The sequence below is a fragment of the Amblyomma mixtum genome, chromosome 1 (assembly GCF_055824585.1).
Source record: "Amblyomma mixtum isolate Tamu chromosome 1, ASM5582458v1, whole genome shotgun sequence".
Taxonomy (NCBI): Eukaryota; Metazoa; Arthropoda; class Arachnida; order Ixodida; family Ixodidae; genus Amblyomma; species Amblyomma mixtum.
The window spans coordinates 39,498,565-39,519,614 of NC_143012.1; the positions used below are offsets into that span (position 1 = coordinate 39,498,565).

Genomic DNA, 21,050 nt, shown 5'->3' on the forward strand with positions numbered 1-21,050 from the left:
TGCCTTCTCTTGGAATCCACTCCGTTACTCTCAAGGACCAGCGGTTATCTTGCCTTCGCATTACATGCCCTGCCCAAGCCCATTTCTTCCTCTTCATTTCAACTAGAATGTCTTTAACCCACGTTTGTTCTCTCACCCACTCCGCCCGCTTCCGATCTCTTAGCATTACACCTATCATTTTTCTTTCCATAGCTCGCTGCGTTGTCCTTAACTTAAGCTCAAAAGAAAACATTCGACAGAAGTCTGTCTGGTTGGGAAATTTAATGTTAGGAGAAGGTAAGTGACGCCAACCACGAGAGAATGTTAATCATTCCCTGGAGACACTCCCCTCATCCTATGTCCATGGGCTGCGGCCATTGACCCGGAGGTCCTCCACGCAGGGGCTTAAAAAGCCAAGCTGCGCTCGCCCGTAGTCACACCGTGAAGAAGGGGCCGGGCCGGTCCCGAAACGTCGTGTTTTTCCTGTATTTTACTTGGTTGGCGTTGCTTACCTTCTCCTAAGATTAACTTAAGCTGAACCCTCTTTGTTAGCCTCCACGTTTCTGCCCCATAGGTGAGTACCGGTAAGATACAGCTGTTGTATACTTTTCTCTTCAGGGATATTGGTAAGCTGCCATTCATGATCTGAGAGAACGTGCCATATGCGCTCCACCCCATTCTTATTCTTCTAGTTATTTCCCTCTCATGATCCGGATCAGCGGGGATAAGAAGTTTGCGGGGATACGGTGGCCGCAACTGGCGAAGGACAGGGTTAATTAGAGAGACATGGGAGAGGCCTTTGCCCTGCAGTGGGCGTAGTCAGGCTGACGATGATGATGATCGAGAAGCACTTTACTGTTAACTGGCCTGCCTGCAGCAACTGCCTGCCTACAGCAAATAACACTCGTTATTAAAAATCGATGGCCTTATGGTGTGCTTTGTGCAGATGAGCCTGGAAAACCTGGCAAGCCAACGGCCAAGGACTGGGACAAACACCATGTCGACCTCACCTGGCAGCCTCCCTCAGACGACGGTGGTGCACCGGTCACCAGCTACATTGTGGAGAAGAAGGACAAGTTCAGCACCAAATGGCAGAAGGCTGCCGAGATTATCGGCGACAAGTGCGAAGCCAGGGTGCCCGACCTCATTGAGGGCATGGAGTATCAGTTCCGGGTCAAGGCCGTGAACAAGGCTGGACCGGGCGCTCCCAGTGAAGCAAGTGACGTGGTCATCGCCAAGCCACGCTTCTGTAAGTGCACACACGTCTTTTTGGGGTTATAATTAAGCTTCTTTGATGTCAGTCAACCGTGAAGATGGGAGTCAAGATATGCATGTTTAGGCTAGCAATCTAATGAGTGAAGAAAGGCTATAAGCTACCATGGAAGTTGGTTTAAAGTTAGCTAAATATTATTGGCAGGGAAATAAAATGAGCTAGGCAAAAACCTTTCTATTTGACCTTGTTTCTAGCTTTGAGGTATAAGTTATTGGTTTTGTTGAGTGCGCAGGGTGACCAGATCTTTGGGAGTCGCGGATTGAGTGGATTTGGCACGAAGCCAATGAAACGACACACACTGTCAAGCTGCCATTTTTTTATTAACACACACACAGAGCAAAGAAAGAAAAGGTGAAACGGCGACGGCGCACCTACGGATACATGGGGCCATCTCGTGACTGGCCATTACACTACTAACATGACATGGTTGTGATTAAGCTTAACTTTTTTATAAGCTAGTGTCTTCAGCTTGGCACAGGACGAGCTACGAATAATGCAGTTGCTTAATCCTGCTATGACATAATACTTGGTATTTTCCACAAGCAATACCACCTTTGTGGTTAGCAGATCGCTGCCTACAGATCTGAAAACCAACTTGTGATCTCAGCAGACTGGACTTTGGCTTTCTTGACATCTGTGTCTCTCATCAGAAGGGGGGAGCTTGCTTGCCTACAGAAGAGGCTACCAATTACACAGTGTTTATGTTGTTCATGTGCCGCAGTAAGTTGGTGTCCACATGTGCTGAAAATGTTCATCTTCATTTGCACCACAGTGGCTCCCAAGATTGACCGCTCCACGCTGAGGGACGTGACCATCCATGCTGGTCAGGGGGTCAAGTTTGATGTGAAGGTCATCGGTGAGCCTCCGCCAAAGACCTCCTGGTTCTTGGAGAAGACGGAACTCAAGGACGGAGGACCGTATTCGATTGACAAAGAGCCTTACCGCACCAAGTTCACCATCCACAATGCGGAGCGCAAGGACACCGGGGAGTACAAGCTGGTGGCTGAAAACAGCTCTGGAAAGGATGAGGCTACAGTCAAGGTCACAGTGCTTGGTGAGACACTATACCTTCTGCACTGATTTGCAGTAGTGGATGTTATGAGTAATTGTTAATTATGCAAGCGAGTTGACACCTGAAGATACTGTAGCTTGTTTTAGGAAAGGAAGATGTAGACTCTTGTATGCCTTGGTTTAAAGCTAGCATGCCCTCTTTTTTTTTGTCTGTGATTTTTTTCATTAATAATCAACAGCTTTAGAGACGATATATGGAATGGAATGATATATGGAGATGATATATCTATGGATGAAATATGGAATTTGCTGTTTCTTTGAAGTTTGCCAGCATCATTTTTTGTAGCATAGTCGAAAAATATCTGCTTAAAATGGCATGGAGACTTTCGTAGCTCCACTTCTGAAAAGAGGGAGCACTTGCTGCTTTTAGGAAAGTCTCTGGGTACTAAAAACTACCAGTTATTCTATCCCTATATTTTCCCTAGGAACCAAGGTTGTGAAGCATTTTTTAGGCATTGATTTGCCAACACTTGCTGTGATGGCTTTGTGCTGTGACATTCATTTATGACAGTAGTTGTGCCATTATGCCACTAAGCACAAGACTGCAGCTTTAATTCTCAACCACTGTGATCACGTTTCAGCTGCGGCGAAGTGCAAGGGCATTCATATACTCAGTTGTCTGTGCACTCAATGAATTTTAACTTGCCGAAACTAGTCTGAAACCCTTTGGCCATAGCAGAGAGCCCATAAAAATGCATTAATTTTCTAAATTTACAGACAAACCGACTCCACCCAAGGGGCCCCTGGAGGTGTCGGACGTGCATGCCGAGGGCTGCAAGCTCAAGTGGAACCCTCCAGAGGACGACGGCGGGCAGCCGCTGGACGGATATGTGGTTGAGAAAATGGACACCGAGACAGGACGCTGGGTGCCCATTGGCCGGCCCACAAAGCCCGAGATGGAGGTCAACAACCTGGAGCCGGGCAAGGAGTACAAATTCCGCGTACGTGCCGTCAACCCCGAGGGAGAATCGGAGCCCCTCGAGACCGAGAAAGGCACCATTGCCAAGAACCCCTACGGTAAGAGCAGCTTCTTGCTGTATGTGCATTTAGCTGTTGCACTATTGTACTTTTAAAGTAAGAATTATCCACAGAGGCATCCCAATGGCCACTGAAACTCCAGTGGACGTCCCTAGGACGTCCTGATGTCCCCAGGATGTCCAGTGGAGTTTTAGTGCCATTGGGATGCCATGTACCGCCACTGTTTATTAAAACATCATATCTCTCTCATTGTGAACACCTGCTCAATACATTTGCTGCACTTCCGTTTCTGCCGCACTTGTACAGATGCTCCTGGCAAACCAACCGGAGCTGAAGTCACCGACTGGGACAAGGACCACATGGACCTCAAGTGGCAGCCGCCTGTCAAGGATGGTGGCGCCCCCATTGAAAAGTACATTGTTGAAAAGAAGGAGAAGGACAGCCCCGTCTGGACCAAGGCCGCCGTGGTCGATGGCAAGACGTGCGAGGCTCGTGTGCCTGACCTCATCCCTGGCGAGACGTACGAATTCCGGGTGCGCGCTGTCAATGCGGCCGGTCCGGGAGAGCCATCAGAGACCACCAAGCCCATGGTTGCCAAGCCGAGAAAGTGTAAGCCTTACATTCAACCTTTCGCTGTGCCCCTTTTGCTTCTCTTTCTCTTGTCCATTTTTCAGCTGGATAAAAACTTTAGTAGCTGTTTCCAATGGCAACTGAAACTCCACTGGATGTCCTGGGGATGTTTGAGATGTCTTGCAGATGTCCAGTGGATATTTCAGTGCCTATGGGGTTGCTCGTGGCTGCGGTGACACTTTGTTTTCTAGATTATACAGTTCCTTGAACTGTAGATTGCTTCTTCTTACTCGGCCTATGCCTTTCAGATTGATGCCATAGCAAACAGCACCAATACTCTTTGCATCATTGAAACTTTTTATGTAATATCATAGGCGAATAAGAAAAAAATGCAATATTTTTTTTTTTTTCTCTACCTGTGGATGGTAGAAAGAGATAATGAACATTGTGAATGCGCAATAAACTCAAGACGTATAGTCAAGATGTGGAGTCAAGTAGAGTCAAGATGTAGTTTTCGTCAAACTACCTCAGATTTAGAAGATGCTAAGGCTGTTTTCTTCAAGAGGTGCATGCTGAATTCACATTGCCCTTAAGCTGCTGCCTATTAAAACTTATTGCATTTGTCCATTACTTCACAGTGGCTCCCAAGATTGACCGCCGCAGCTTGAAGCCAATCACTGTCAAGGTCGGCCAAGACTTTGAGTTCGACGTCAAAGTTCAAGGTGAACCGCCTCCGAGTGTGACCTGGATGCTTGGATCGAAGCCAGTTTCTGAGCGCCCCACTTTGAACATCACGAACGTCCCCTACAACTCAAAGCTGACGTGTGACAAAGCTGAAAGGAAGGACAATGGCGTCTACAAGATCATTGCCTCAAACCAGTACGGCACCGACGAAGCCGAGGTGGAAGTCAACGTCATTTGTAAGTTGCTCGTGCTCTTCTGTGTGTGGTCCTTGAGGGTGGCTAGGATAAATTGTCATAAATATACTGGGTAGTTTTTTCTCTCTTTATGCTTTCTTTCACATTGTGGCAGAAATGTGACCTTGTGTTGGTTCTTGATGCAAATGATAGAGCATTGCCTGGTCAAAGTTAATTCGTACTTCTTACCAGGACATCCGGTACTGCTAGTTGCTGTACGTTATTGAATCCTAACCCTCCGAAAAGAAAAGTATGTAAAGATTTGTCCGGCCAGAACCCACTTATGGCGATGGAACTTGGTGGCCAGTGAAAAAACTTCTAACTGATGTGTTGGTGTCCCTCCTAGCCTTAAAAACCGTCCCTCCTAGCCTTAAAAACCGTCCCTCCTAGACGTAAAACCCCACAAAATAAAAAAAAAATGCAAAGGCAGTGCAGTAACCTGTGGGAAGTAAAGTAATAGGGATTATATCAATAAATACAAAGCAAGAAGTGTAGGTTAAAGAACAAACATGAGTTAATGATACCTTAGCAAAAATCAGGGAGAGAAAATTAACTTGTGTGAGATGTGTGATGCTAAGAACACAGAACCAACGGCCTTTGGAGTGAAAGAAAGGATTCTTAGGAGAGAAAATTGTAGCTGAGGGCAGCAGAGTCAGATGGGGTGATGTGATTATGAAATTTGCTCAGACAGGTTGGCCACAGCTGGCATGGCGGAGGAACAGTTGGAGTTCAGTGGGAGAGGCCTGTGTTCTGTAGTGGGTGCAGTACAGCAGATGACAATGATAAAAACCCTGACCTACATTGGCATAATAGCATTTCGTGCTCACACTCACAGTAATGCAGGAGTATCAGTACATTTGTTGGTTGTACTTTCTGATTCCAGTGCTAACCAACCAGTTCAAGAGACCTATTTTTGCAACACAAACCTTCGATGGACTTCCAAGCTGTAGATTCTCTCCCCTTTCTCGGTTTGTTGTTAAGGTTTCTGGGAAAAGGAAAGAAGAGACTTAACAGGCATGCACGGTTGATGCTCTGTAGATAGAGGAAAGAATACAGTGAAGCCACCCTGGAAAGATTGCTTATGTTAGTGCATTAAAATTGTGCTGAATTGTGTAGTGGTGAATTGCGGTGAATTGTGTAGTGTAAAGCATTAAAGCATGGCAGATATTCTTGACCTTCCTACCTGATCTTGCGAATCGCTGTGCAGCCAAGCCCTCGAAGCCCGAGGGCCCGTTGGAGGTGTCGGATGTCACCAAGAATGGCTGCAAGCTAGCCTGGAAGAAGCCCAAGGACGACGGTGGCGAGCCCATCACCAAGTATGTGGTGGAGAAGCAGGATCCGGACACCGGTGCCTGGGTGCCCGTGGGTGCGAGCCACTCACCCGAGTTCCAAGTCACGGGGCTCACCCCTGGCAAGGACTACAAGTTCCGCGTCAAGGCGGTCAACAAGGAAGGGGAGTCAGAGCCTCTGGAAACTGACATTCCCATCACTGCCAAGGACCCCTATGGTAAGCCACAAACAGTGATTTGTGCTTTTGTAGTTTAGACTGAACTCTCCAAGCAACATGTTTAATTGTTTTTGTTTTTTTACGCCAGTGCCAGAATGAAGTTTCAACTACTTAGAGCACTGACACTTTTTTTTTTTTTCAGAAAGCTAGCAGTATTTGCTCTTATATATATCTGGTAGTTGCAGATGACAGAACTCTTAGTATTGTCACACTAGGAGCACTTTAAGTTAAAGTGCTCCTAAATTAAGAACAACGCAGCAAGCTGTGGAAAGAAAAATGATAGGTGTAATGTTGAGAGATCGGAAGCGGGCAGAGTGGGCAAGGGACATCCTAGGTGAAATCAAGAGGAAGAAAAAGCCGACAAGAATTTGGCACCAGGTAGCAGCGGGTCTTTCGTCGTACAATAGTGCTTCATACACCGCTTAGACACAGGGACCTCATCATCGTTCACTGCTCGATTCCACTAGATCAGCGAACCTTTTCTCATTTATTTAAGCATCCTCGTCATCTATCATTGCATACTGTTTTATGCCCTGAGGCAATGAACATCACTTTAAAAAAAAGTAAATAAATGGGCTTGGGCAGAAAGCAAGATTAGCGCTGGCCCTTAAGGGTAATGGAGTGTATTCCAAGAGAAGGCAAGGATAGCAGGGGGCAGCAGAAAGTTAGATGCGTGGATGTGATTAAGAAGTTTGCAGGGATATGGTGGCCGCAACTGGCAAAGGACAGGGTTAATTGGAGAGACATGGGAGAGGCCTTTGCCCTGCAGTGGGCGTAGTCAGGCTGATGATGATGGTAATGATGATGATTGAGGAGCACCTTACTGTTAAAACTCTACATGAAGTTGCTGCCTGTGTGCAGCAACTTTTCGCACAGTTATTACAAACACTGCTTGCTTCAGGTTACTGCTCGCGGTTGTCGAAAAAGTTGTGACACTGTTCCCTGTTCACTGTCGAACAGACGCCCCGTCGGCTCCTGGTAAGCCGGAGGCCACTGACTGGAACAAGGACCACGTCGACCTCAAGTGGACGCCACCGGACAAGGATGGAGGCGCGCCCATCTCGCACTACTTAATCGAGAAGAAAGAGAAGGGCAGCCCCCGGTGGGAGAAGGCAGCCGAGGTGCCCGGCGACCAGTGCAAGGGAACCGCCCCTTTCCTGGACGAAGGAAAGGAGTACGAGTTCCGCGTCATCGCCGTCAACAAGGCCGGCCCCGGAGAGCCCAGCGAGGCCTCCAAGCCTGTCGTGGCTAAGCCGAGATTCCGTGAGTTGTGTTCCTTCCTTCTTGCTTGCGAGTGCTGCTCGTGGTTGCAGTTTACCTTGTTAAGCAGTGGCTGTAAACGCCATTGCTCTAGCTTTGGAGGCTAAGATGAAGTTGACTTGGGCCAAAACAGTTGTGTTTGGTTTGACTTCGTGCGGAAAGGCACTGCTAACATGACAAACTGCGAACATCTCACTCATGCAATAAAAGTGTTATGAACCTTTATCTAAATCAAGCTAAACGCCTACTTAATTCTGTTTCTGATAACTTTTGCCAACCAATGCAACTCTCACCTGTTCTCCTAAATGCCATGTAGAGAGTAGCTGTTTTCTGAAAGGGTTCTGTTGCATGCAATTTTGTGAAAAGGATTTTAGAATGACTCTGTTTGGGCACGTGTCTTTTTGTGCTGCAGACTCTCATTATACATCTCTACAGCACAGGTTAACTGAGCTGATACACATTTGGATCCAGTTTCCCTGACAGCAATATTTTGTGTTGGATTAAGTTCTGATGTTCATTTGGTGCGTTGTGAAGCACTGTCAAGCTTAAGTCCTTCGGCAGCTGTTAAGCTTTCTACTGAAGAAAGGAAAACTATTATAACAGTGTGTTTAAATATATCTTTTTTTTATTGCCAAACTTGCCTTAAATCTGGGCTGTGCATGTACTAATAGTTTTGTTTCTTCTTTCTCTCTGAGTTTATCTTCTGAAGTATTGTTCAGTATGACTACAGTATGTTAGTATTAAATCACCAGTCAGAATGATGCTTTATATCTCATTTCAGTTGCACCACGCATCGACCGCAAGAATCTCCACGACTTGACCATTAAGGCTGGACAACCGATCAAGTTTGACGTTAACGTCCAGGGAGAACCTCCTCCAACTATCGTTTGGGCTCTAGACGATGAGACCATCAAATCTACTCCTCACCGCAACATTGAAACCGAAGATTACAACACCAAGTTCGCTGTGCGCCGAGCCGAGCGTGCTGACTCTGGAAAGTACACCATCACTGCCACAAACAGCTCCGGCAAGGACACTGCCACTGTCACGGTCAATGTTCTCGGTAAGTGTCTCAAATGTTTGGAAACTAATCTGTCATTGGACGGGAGATGTCAAGCAGACTATGTCCCCAACATTTTGTAGCACTAGCTCACAAAACTTCTACATACTAGATTACGGCTGTGCTGTTCTCTTTTGCCCTCCCAGCAATGTCGCCTTAAAATAGGGGATATTCGAAATTCCGCAAGTGCGCTTTTCCACATAACTATGCTGCCATAAACAAGATGGCCGACTTCGCTGTAAAGAAACCACGTGGGCTACAGGACAGGCGCTAAAGGTTTGGATAGAATGTAAAAGTATTTTGGAAGAATCAAACAAAAAACTAGTCTTTCTTGCTTTGTTTCAGCTGGAAACATATGGTCAGCCATCTTGTTTTGGGCACCATTGTTATGCGGGAAAGCGCACTTGCAGAATTTTGAATATCCCCTATTCCAGCACCATACCTGGCATGTCTACATTACCCCACATATCTGCATTTATTTGACACAATCTGTGCTTACCAGACTGCAAAAGATCCCAATGGGCATTGAAGCTTCCTTGGACACCCTATAGATGTTCAGGATGTCCACAGGACATCCACACGAGGTTCAGTGCCCATTGGTATTAGCTGTTAAAAAGAAAAACTGAGCTCTGTGTGCTGTAACAGAGTGGTTGTGTGTGAAAGGAACTTAGTCAATTTTGACACTTTCCGATTTGCAAAGCAGGGCTTTAGTCAAGACAAGTCACATACAGTTTTTAGATACCGGTAGCAAATATTTCACTGAAAGTCCATAACGTCCATTGAAAGTCCCCATGATGACGTTCAAAAAGCACAATTGATTCTGTCACCCCACCTGCTTTAAACTGTGCATCCATGACAAAAGACGTGTTGCTCGCTTGCTGCAGATGTTCCGGGCAACCCCGAAGGTCCTCTGGAAGTGTCTGATGTGCACAAGGAAGGCTGCAAGCTCAAATGGAAGCGGCCCAAGGACACAGGAGGTATGCCGCTCGACGGGTACCTTGTGGAAAAGATGGACCCCGAATCTGGTGTCTGGGTTCCTGTTGGCAAGACCAAGGAGCCTGGTAAGCGAGCGATCACTGCCTGTTTAGTTCTGAATCACTGAGCAATGCTACCAGATTCATACTTGCTCAGCTTCGTTTTCTGCTAGGGTTGCACAATATTCAGTATTTTTTGTGCTTGTTCAGCTGATATTCTCTTTCATTTTGTTTATAGTACTGATTCACTGGCGGTTTTCTGTGCTTTTTGTGCTGTCTTGCTCAGAAGTATCGTATTTACATGAATATAATGCGAGTATTTTTTTGGTGTTTCATTTATTTTGGAATGCATCTTACGTTGTACTCGGAACCAAGCTGCGCATATAATGTGTTTTTTTTTCTTGTTGTTGAAGATAACTTTAGTGAGCTTCACCACAAGACCCACAAGCTGATAGAAGAAGCAAACTTTTCAACGACCTTAGAGGGGGGCTATGAACGTAGGAAGAATGCAGCACAAACTGTTAAGAAAGAGAAGGCACTGAAAGAGTTGAGGAGAGTATGGAAATGAGGTGGAAATTAAGCGGAACACGAAACAGCTGTAGCATGGCAGCCACTGCTGCTTAAAAGACTGTGCGAGTTAATGCGTCAGAGGCTTTTTTGTGCTTGATGACGGCACACGCATTTCTGAAGTGTCTTCTCTCAAGTAATACTAACATGTCCGGTGGCTTCATATTTTTGAGTGCCGTCACCATTTCTTTCCGTACCCCTGGTTGTAGTTAGCTTGAACAAGCTAATACCGCATTATAATCTTTTTTTTTTCCAATTTCGTGCGGTCTCAAATCCCCCCTTCACGTTATATAAGTGAGAACACAGAATGGAAGTTGCTGCCAGAATGGCAGTAAATGCGAATGAAAGTTGCTTAACGCATGATGTCTGTTCAGTCACTTGAAAATAGCATCATGAACCTTGCATCTGAGTGTGTAATGTTTCTGGGTTTTGTGCTCTCGATGCAGGAATGGATGTCACAGGCCTGACTCCTGGCAAGGAGTACAAATTCAGGGTCAAGGCCCTGAACAAAGAGGGCGAGTCCGAGCCTCTTGAGATGGATGGAACCATTGTGGCCAAGAATCCATTTGGTAAGAGGTGGCTGTTTTATTCAGCAGCGTAATTAAATGAGATCACAAGCACTTGCCACCAAATGCAGAGGCATGGTAGCTACTGAAATGTGAGCATAGCATGCATTTTGAAGGATGGCATACAGTGTGCATAAGTTTTTATGCTTCAGAAGTGCCTTTCTCTCTATCACTAGCCACTAGGTAGCGGTGGCCTAGTGGCATGAGCATCCGCCTCGCTTGTGGGAGGTGATAGGTCCGATCCCAAGTGCCGCTGAGTATCCTCCGGTGATATAGTGGGTACAGGCTTTTCCCTGACCTGATGCTCAGCTTATCTGCTCAAGGTGCGGTCTTCAACCCCACCTCAAGCAAAAGAAAAAATACAATGTGTCGTAGGGCTCTTTGGCCAAAGCTGCTTTTGTGCCATAAAAATCATCATCAAATAATACATTTACATACATAGCAGCTGTAATCATGAAACAAGAAACGAGTACAGATCTTTGCATACTGGCAGTTGTACGTTTCGACGGAACTGTTGTATACCGTATTTTCCGGTGTATAAGACGCGGGTTTTTTTCAAAAATCTTGCTGGTGCGTCCTATACAAGGGTGCGTCTTATATGCGAATTTTCCATTTTTTTTATGCGAGTTCAGAAATTACTCAGGTTCATGTTCAAGCTTTTTTCACCGAAAAAATATTACTACCAATAACGCGGTTGTAACATGGTTAATACTTCAATTCGGGAACCGCCGTGCGCAACTTTTTTAAGTGAACTTTATCATGAAATGGCGGGGTTGACCACTTCCGTGATCTTAAACACGCGGCCATTTCGGAGAGCCCAAGCAAAGGTAATGTGAAATGCCAAAAGATGGCGACAGTCGCGCTTCTCGCCATTGTCAAGACAAGCCAAGAGAAGCCGATGTTTTTTTTTAGTCACCCTTTGCAAGTACGTAGTGCAAAGAGAATGCTTCATCCGCGTTGCCTTTTCGATAGCGCATTCGAAGATGAAGACTTTGAAGGTTTTATGTAAAAATAAATTGTTGTGGACATAAAGAGAGTTCTTTCGCTTTTTTTTCTTTTGTGCTAAAACGTGGGCGGGTATGGCGTGAGTGTTGCCTTTTTCGATCACTTAGCGTTGCTTAAGAACTTCTCACACGTACAAAGCATTTTTCAATGGTCGCACAAGCGTGTTTAATTAAGCCTCACTAGCCTAACTGGTTAAATTGGGGTGCGTCTTATACACGGGTGCGTCTTGTATACCAATTTTTTCAATGACAGCCTGCATATATGGCGGGTGCGTCTTATACAAGGGTGCGTCTTGTACTTTGGAAAATACGGTACATATATACACATTCCAAAGGCTAACACAAACGGATTGCACAGATAATGCAGGAACAGTATTGAAAAGTTCTTGGCATGTAGATGCTCTGCTGGAGCAGTGTGCAGATATCTTTCATTGAAGATGCGATGATGTGCACCCACTTCCTGCAGTGTACCTTGATCTCCTTTTTTCTTTGTTTTCAATGAACTAGATGAGCCCGGCAAGCCAGGCAACGTTGAAGCCACAGACTGGGACAAGGACCACGTGGACCTAAAGTGGACTCCTCCGGAGAACGACGGTGGCGCCCCCGTGGAGAAGTACATCATCGAGAAGAAAGACAAGTGGGGCAACTGGGAGAAGGCGGCCGAGGTGCCTGCCACTCAGACCAAGGGCACGGTGGGAGACCTCGCTGCCAACCAGCCGTACGAATTCCGCGTCATTGCCGTCAACAAGGCAGGACCGGGTGAACCCAGTGATGCCACTCTGCCCATCATCACCAAGCCACGAAAGCGTGAGTGTGGGACTTGTTTTTTAACTCTTAGGAAATGTTTTTAATTGTTCTGTGGGGCAGAAACGTGGAGGCTAACGAAGAGAGTTCAGCGTAAGTTAAGGACAATGCATTGAGCTATGGAAAGAAAAATGATAGGTGCAACGTTAAGAGATCGGAAGCAGGCAGAGTGGATGAGGGAACAAACGCAGGTTAATGACATCCTAGGTCATTAACCTAGTCAAAATCAAGAGGAAGAAATGGGCTTGGGCAGGGCATGTAATTCAAAAGCAAGATAACTGCTGGTCCTTAAGGGTAACGGAGTGGATTCCAAGAGAAGGCAAGCGTAGCAGGAGGCGGCAGAAAGTTAGGTGGGCGGATGAGATTAAGAAGTCTGCGGGGATACGGTGGCCGCAACTGGCGAAGGACAGGGTTAATTGGAGGGACATGGGAGAGGCCTTTGCCCTGCAGTGGGCTTAGTCAGGCTGATGATGATGATGATGATGATATTAAATTCAAAGAACACATCCTTATTGTGGGTGAAAAGCTCACAAGAGGACAAGTGGCATAACGTTCAGAGTTTTATGTATCTGTGCCCTTAGTAAATGCAGTAAATATTCTCAGCAAAAATGACAGCTGTGTAAGGGATTCAGTTGTTGGATGTGGTTCATGGTTCCTCCTTGCTGAGTATGCATCACTAAACATTAAAATCATCCAGAAATAAAGCACATCTTCAGTGCAAAGCAACACCAGTGTGGGTTAGGATTGGTGCTTGAAATATGCTGCAAGTTTTAAGCAGATAAAATGATCAAACTCGCATGCATTGCACACTGATAGGTTGTCATTCACCTGGTACTGTCATGGTACTACCAGTGCTTGCAAGGTATAAGATGGGAGCTAAAAATATATTTTCTTCATTCAGTGTCAATGTTTCCGATATTTTCTTCATGTTAAAGAAGCTTTAGTATAATTTTCTTATAATGTTCTCAGCAGTAACTTAACAGATGATGAAAGTTACAGATGTTGCAAGCCACTTTTTCTTTTTTTTCTGTCCAATGTAACAGCTTAAGCTCAATGTTAAGCGTTCGTAATATTTTATTAATTTCTTAAATTTTCTTGTGGTCCAAGTAAGCTCACTTAGACCGACACTTTCCTGCCAATGTTTCAACATTATTTTTTCTCTTTTTGGCTTGTTTCAGTGGCACCCAAAATTGACCGGTCGAACCTGGACAAGGTACGCATCAAGGCTGGACAGAACTTCAACTTTGACGTGAACGTCATTGGTGAGCCTCCGCCGGAGGTCACGTGGACCCTCAAGGGCAAGAAGGTGACCCCTTCGGACCATGTCAAGCTGACCAACGTTCCTTACAACACCAAGCTCAACGTGCGACATGCCCAGCGTGCCGACAGTGGAACTTACACCATTACCGCTGTCAACGAGCACGGAAAGGATGTCGCTGACGTTGAAGTCATTGTCCTTGGTGAGTCATTGTCAGAGAGAACACAATTATCACGAGCTTTAGCTTAATACAGACTTCTTTTCCTTTCTGTTTTTATTGCCATTATTATTATTATTATTTGTTATTGCAGAAAGTTAGGTGGGCGGATGAGATTAAGAAGTTTGCAGGGATACGGTGGCTGCAACTGGCAAAGGTCAGGGCTCATTGGAGAGACATGGGAGAGGCCTTTGCCCTGCAGTGGGCATAGTCAGGCTGATGATGATGATGATGATTACTATTATCATTATCATCGCTGCTAGTGCTTGATCATAAGGTAACATTTAAAAATATAGTTTTAAAGACTAGACCTGAATAAGTTGAAAATAGATATGCAGAGTAACCACGACACAGTGTAATGGAGTGACTTAATAGCAGAATGCTAGGCTGTACACAGAGAACTACAGGGCTAGCTATGTGTCTCCTCATAATGGTAGTTCTGCCCTTAACTTAGGCCAAGATCAAATGGACCTCATTGAATTGTTTTCTCTGTTGTCCTGTCCTCATAACATGCACAACTCGGACAAAGTGCTCTCGTCACAATTAACTGAAATCTCATTTGTGTGCAGACAAGCCAACACCTCCCGGAGGACCACTCAAGATTGAAGACGTCCACGCCGAAGGCTGCACGCTCAAATGGAATCCCCCTGTGGATGACGGAGGCATGCCTGTCGACCACTACGTGGTTGAGAAGCTGGATCCCAACACCGGCCTGTGGGTTCCGGCTGGTGACACCATCGGTCCTGAAACTCAGATGAAGGTTGGTTGCTGGCTGTATTTTGTCAGAAAATGCCACGTTGTTTTAGAAAATCAGAAGCGGATTTTTAAACACAGAATATGTGGAGAGAGAGAGAGAAAGGAATTTTAATGAGGGAAAGGTGGAGAGGTCGGCCGGTGGTAACATGGCCCTGGCCTGCTACTCCACACAGGGGAGAGGGAAGAGGAGGAAAAGGAAAGTGCGAATGAAGGCTGATGATGGTATAATACAATGAGTTTCTCGGGTGATGTCTACACACACACACACCACACACACCACACTGGCTGGAGAATATGTGGCTTACCTTCAGCACAACCTGATGTTAGGTTGTTAGGGATTAATGGAAAAAAACGTGGTGCTAATGCATGAGAGCCGTCAACAGGATGGCATTTGCATTTTGCCTTTCAGTAGTGTTATGTGCCCTGTAGCTCTTTGGGAATAGCTACAGAAGGATGAAACAAATTAAGAGCAAGAATGTAATGAGCTCTGTTAGGAGCTGGAAGAAAAACAGGGCCATGAAGAAACTACAGGATTTCTGCTTACAGGGCACATTTTTTTTTTTCCTAATGTAGCCAGTTTCATTGTGAAAGCACTCCATACCTCACTGCTATATATCACTTAAAATTGAGTTGCTGCTTAATTGCTTAATTGAATCAGCAATTACTCAGTTGCCTGAACATTTTAAGCTGAATGCAGTATGGTTCATTACTATTAGCTATGCGCTTTTAAAACAAATTTTGTCTGTGACGCTCTGCAGTCACAGGAAGATTTTGGTATCTAGTAACATAATCAAATATCTGTTGAGTTGATGTTGGTGGCTAAAACTGCTGATCATTGCCTGTCATCTAGGTGAAGGGATTGCAGCCTGGCAAGACGTACAAGTTCAGGGTCAGGGCTGCCAACCGCCAGGGAGAGTCTGAACCACTTGAAGCTGACAAGTCCATTGTTGCCAAGAATCCGTTCGGTAGGTCTCCACAATTTCCGCTTGTCTGCAAGCCTCATATCTGCTTTCTCATACATTGTAGTTGCTGACTGCATCACAAATGTTAACTCGTTTCATAGCTATCATATTAAAACAATTCATGATTTAAAAACATGCACGTTTTTCTATGCAGTTGTCATGTGCGCATCAAAACAATTTAGAAAAAGCAGGAAAAAATACATCATACAGAAAAACGTTGAAAGAAAACTTCTGAAAACATGCATTCAGCTTTAAACAGCTGCAGTGTGGGTTTTAATTTTCATCTTGTTGCCTCGTTAGAGTAGTGTAGTTTAAGTTGCTTGCTACTTCTATGAATAACGACAGCTTTGTTCCACATGTATGTGCCTTATTATTTATGTCCTTTTTTTGTTTGATCACACTCAAGAACTCTATGGGAATGTAGTTTTGAAACTTCAGAAAAACAAAATATAATTGGCACGCTGGTGATACTGCTGTTGCCTTTCATTCTTTTAAATTTATTCAGGAAGATGGTTTGTTATGGCAGAAATTGAATGAGAGTTTCTAAATTTTATTATCTGAAATGTAATATCGGTGCTTCGTCCATTTCTAAGATGAACCTGGCAGTCCTGGCAAGCCTGAGATCGAGGACTACGACAAGGACTTTGTGAAGCTGAAGTGGACGCCACCCGAGAATGATGGAGGTTCACCCATCACGGGCTACGTCGTTGAAAAGAAGGACAAGTACAAGTGAGGATGAACTTTTTCTCCATCTCTGTCTACCTGCATTTTCTCTCTGTTGCAAATGCAAGTACTATTGTGAATTCCGTAGTCTAAAAGTCTCTATATGAAAGATGTGAATGTGCAGCAAAGCTATTCTGTGGCTTGCCTTATATGTGAGCATTTTACTTTTGTTTGATTGTAAACCAGATGTACTTGAGAGCCTGCTTCTGAGCTGTATTGAACCAGTGATAGCTCATTTTAGAAACTGTTTTAACTATGTAACCATGTGGATTGGTTTTGATAGCTCATTTAATTAACTGTTTTAACTACGTAACATGCAGATTGGTTTTGGCTGGAGTCTACAGGATACTACAACTTGGTGTTACGGATTAATTACTCATGGTTTCACCAGACTGTAGTGCTTTTGATGGACTGTCATCATGTAGGAATGTTTATTTACATTCCTCGTCGTTTGCGGGATTAGCACGTACAAGACCAGGAACTCGGCTTTCTTGTGTTGTGTGAAATTGATGAAGGTGGTTTGGATTCACTTGCTTACTGCACCGTCTTGTGGCAGTGATGACAGCCATCCTAGCAAGCAAGGTTGTCACACTTTTATGGGGATGGTTTTCACCACAAAGCATTTTATTAATCCCCGCTAATCATGGGTAGATGCTTTCAGGTCCATCTAGTGGTCTGTTTTGCTGTTGTTGCCACACTGAAACACATGAAACAGTGAAACACAGTGTAGGAAGCTTGCATTTTGTGCCACCAGGAGCCACTAGTAGATGCCCTGGCATGGCTCCTTTCTCTATTTATGACACTGTCTGGTCATCTTCATGCAGTCAAAAAATGTTAGCTAAAAAAAAAAAGTCTCTTTAATCTCTTTATTTCAACTGTGAATGATGAACTGAACTTCTGTAAGGCACTTATATGAAAATGAAGCTCACACTTTTTATGTCAGTCTGTCACTGACAATTCTTACTGTTTTTTTTTTTTTTAAATCACCTTTGAAAGAAGGGTGAATAAGCAGATGTAGGAGCAATATGCTAGCTATGGTATACACAACAAAAATGGTTCAGCTTTGTCAGATTGGTCTGCAGGCAATTGACTGCCATAAAGCAAAGCTAAAAACCTGGTTTCCATATTACAGTTCAGCTGTTGATGTGAGGAGATTTACCCTGCCACCAAATTAAGTGACACTTGCACATTCCTTGCATTCAGCCCCGACTGGACACCAGTCTTGGAGGTGCCAGCAGATGAGACCAAGGCGAAGGTTGGCGATCTGGTGGAGGGCACCCCATACGAATTCCGCATCAGGGCGGTCAACAAGGGTGGCCCAGGAGCTCCCAGCGAGTCCACCGGCCAGCACGTCGCTCGCCCCAAGAACAGTGAGTTGTCAAGCTCGTGAAATGGTGCCCTGTGCTACAGCTTTACTTCCTAAACAATTTATGGTGTATTTTAGTTATCGGACATCTGTGTGACAAAGAAAATCTGAACAAAAACACAATGTGATACACCAATTCTGCATTACCAACTACCGAAGTTGTTCCTCTAGTAGAAATGCTCAACTGGCATTCTAGCTTCAGAAACTACAGGCTGTGTTTGTTGCAGTAAAGCTGATGAGTAGATGTTGAGTTTACTGAACAGTGAAAACTGACAACATTGACATAACTTGCTGATCATTTTGCGTCGGGTGTTTCGCCTCCATCATTTTGTACTGCAGAACTTTCAGTTACTGTCCCAGAGGAATGACTCTTTTACTTAGACTGGAAAGCTGGTATCAGCACGTTTGTTTGCTGAGTGCATGAGACATTCATCTTTGCAGAAATTTGTATTTTGACGCTTTAGAGCATACGCAGGAGTCTGGTTTATTATTTTGGGGGCCATTTTTTTAGTTTTATCGTCGTGACATGGGTAACAGTGATGTCAATGTTTTTTTTTTCATCACAGTGGCTCCAAGGATCGATCGCACTGCCCTGCATGACATCCGTATCAAGGTTGGCAAGAGCTTCGAGTTTGAAGTGCCGGTTCTTGGCGAACCACCGCCAAACAAGAAGTGGGCCTTGGAGGGCAAGAGCATAGAGGACAACAAGCGCTGGACCATCTCGCACGAGCCTTACAAGACCAAGCTGGCCGTGCGCAATGCTGAGCGAGGCGACAGCGGTGTTCTCATTTTGACCGCTACCAATGCCAATGGCACGGACACCGCTAAGGTCAATGTAACTGTCCTAGGTAAGTGTCACACTCGCCACACTGGTTGCCGTGTCTGCTGTGCTGAGCAGCTTTCTCCCAGCTTTCGAGGGAAATTCAGAGGCTTGAAAGTCAGTCATTTTCAGGACATTCTTCTTCCTCTAGCATTGCTCATGTTTGGAGAGTAGTGCATTTCTGTAGAAAAACTGTTACCTTGCCAGTGCCTTTCATGTGATCTTCTTGTTTAGTTTGAGGCCGTGTTTAAAAAGCTGATATATCACCGACTTGTTCCACATCTTTGATATTTCCCATCCCAACAAAACTTGCTAATTTCGTGCAGCATACACTAGACAAAAACTGTGACACTGCCCTTGCTACCACTTGTTAAATGTTTTTAACCATTACTTATGTAGGTCACTCTCTTAGAAGCAGCGTTCTTGACTCTGGGGAGCAGTTTTATTTGGTCATAATTAAACCAGCTGGTCTGGCCTACCTTCGAGCAAACTACACTCCAGAGATTGACTGGATGGGAAATGTGCTCTGCACAGTAAATGTGGAGACCAACAAAGCATCCAAAAGTGGCATTCATATTGGTGGCCAGAATTTTTTTTATCTTCATTACACATGCTTATGCTTCTTTGCCCTTAAATTTGTTGCACTTCTTGAACGTCGTTTAGCTCTAATTTTACTCAGTTCCAAAGGTTCAAAGCAAAGCAAATTATGTGCAGCGCTTGCAAAGCGTTTTCACAACACTGACCTTTGAACCTGTTTGCTGCAGATGTTCCGCAGGCACCGCAGTTGATCAAGATTGACAAGATCACCAAGGACAACTGTGAGGTGTCCTGGAAGCCGCCCAAGGATGACGGTGGCTGCGACATCCAGCACTACGTGGTGGAAAAGAAGGACCTGGACACTGGCATCTGGACGCCCGTTGCTGAAACCATGGGCACCACGGTGAAGGCCGAGCGCCTGGCCAACCAGCACCAGTATCACTTCAGGGTGAAGGCGGTGAACAAGGAAGGCGACTCCCCATACGCCACCACCACGGACGCCATCACTGCCAAGAATCCATTTGGTGAGTTACAATATAGCGGAAATAGCAGCAAAGCTCTGTATGTGTCTTGAATAGGATGCTCATCAAATTGCCCACTACCATCATCATCCTCAGCCCATTTATGCCCACTGTCGGAGGATCATCGTCATCATCCTCTTCCTCAGCCCAGTTAAGCCCATCGCAGTACGAAGGCCTCTACCACTGACCTAGAATTAGCCCTATTTATGCCCACTCTGGCCGCTATTCTTGTAAATGCCCTTCTTTAACCTTTCCACCTGTCTCTCCGGTTCCCTCTGCTTTGTCTTCCTTGTTTTGAAATCCACTCTGTAATCCTGAGAGACCATGAGTTATCTATTGTCTGCATTAGATGCTGGGCCAATGGAGTCTTCTTGATTTGAACAAGAATGCTATTAACTTGTCATTTCTAAAATCTGCTCCGTTTTTTTTCCTGTTTCTAGCATTGCTCCTATAATTTTCCTTTCACTAGCTCACTACGCTGCCCTGTCTATGTTGGCTTCGTCTGGGCTGTTTTTTAGCTGTGACTTCACTACTGAGGGCCCTACCAATGCCTTCACGAGGAACGGAATGCTAACAGTGGCACTTAACTAACATGAGTTTTTGAATAATAAGGATTGTAATATTTTTTGCGGTTCACTTCTTATATCAGGATACCAGAGTTTGCCTTACATTCATCCACCCTATATACAAGATCATACGTATTATTTTTCGTGTGACCTGAAAGACAGTTTTAGAAGAGTTAGGTTCTGAACATGAGCTGTGCTTGCATAACCAGCTGACTGAGCATTCACCTTGTATCGTTTCAGACCAACCCAACAAACCAACGCCTCCCGAGGTCACTGACTGGGACGCCGACCACGTTGATCTGGAATGGCGCGCACCACGCGACGGTGGCGCCCCCATCACGGGATACGTTGTGGAGAAGCGAAACAAGGGCAGCCCACTGTGGGAGGAAGCTGCTCGCGTTCCCGGCGATGCCACCAAGGCCACCGTGCCTCATCTGAAGGAAGGCGAGGAATATGAATTCCGCATTGTCGCCATCAACAAGGCTGGACCCAGTGAGCCAAGTGACCCCTCACAGTCGGTGGTCTGCAAGCCACGAAAGTGTAAGTTGCTGGTGTCAAACATACGATAAAAAAAGCAGACAGTCTTTGAAAGCAAGTAGAGCACAAGGAAATTTTGGATATTGTTTTTTTCTTTTCTATCCAATGGTCTTTGAACCATGCAAAGAATTAGAAAATTGCTTTTTTTCTATTTGGTGTGGAGACAGAGTAATTGATTAATAATTTTAAATAGCCATTAAATATGAAGAAGCTGAGCAGGTAAAAAAGTCACATGGCGTGCATCCACTTTTGTGATG

General features: G+C 45.1%; 1 protein-coding gene across 1 annotated transcript in view; it reads left to right on the top strand.

The window, feature by feature from the left end:
* Positions 1-21,050, top strand: part of bt (projectin protein bent) — a 221,564-nt gene that overhangs the window by 147,588 nt on the left and 52,926 nt on the right. The window contains exons 57-75 of the mRNA XM_089548430.1: positions 926-1,228; positions 2,025-2,306; positions 3,041-3,340; positions 3,608-3,910; positions 4,510-4,791; positions 5,996-6,295; positions 7,256-7,558; positions 8,337-8,618; positions 9,500-9,676; positions 10,603-10,725; positions 12,234-12,533; positions 13,709-13,990; positions 14,575-14,765; positions 15,612-15,726; positions 16,317-16,452; positions 17,650-17,816; positions 18,379-18,660; positions 19,397-19,693; positions 20,497-20,796. Of these exons, the coding sequence (XP_089404556.1) occupies positions 926-1,228; positions 2,025-2,306; positions 3,041-3,340; positions 3,608-3,910; positions 4,510-4,791; positions 5,996-6,295; positions 7,256-7,558; positions 8,337-8,618; positions 9,500-9,676; positions 10,603-10,725; positions 12,234-12,533; positions 13,709-13,990; positions 14,575-14,765; positions 15,612-15,726; positions 16,317-16,452; positions 17,650-17,816; positions 18,379-18,660; positions 19,397-19,693; positions 20,497-20,796 (4,725 nt within the window). The remainder of the gene's footprint in view (positions 1-925; positions 1,229-2,024; positions 2,307-3,040; positions 3,341-3,607; positions 3,911-4,509; positions 4,792-5,995; positions 6,296-7,255; positions 7,559-8,336; positions 8,619-9,499; positions 9,677-10,602; positions 10,726-12,233; positions 12,534-13,708; positions 13,991-14,574; positions 14,766-15,611; positions 15,727-16,316; positions 16,453-17,649; positions 17,817-18,378; positions 18,661-19,396; positions 19,694-20,496; positions 20,797-21,050) is intronic.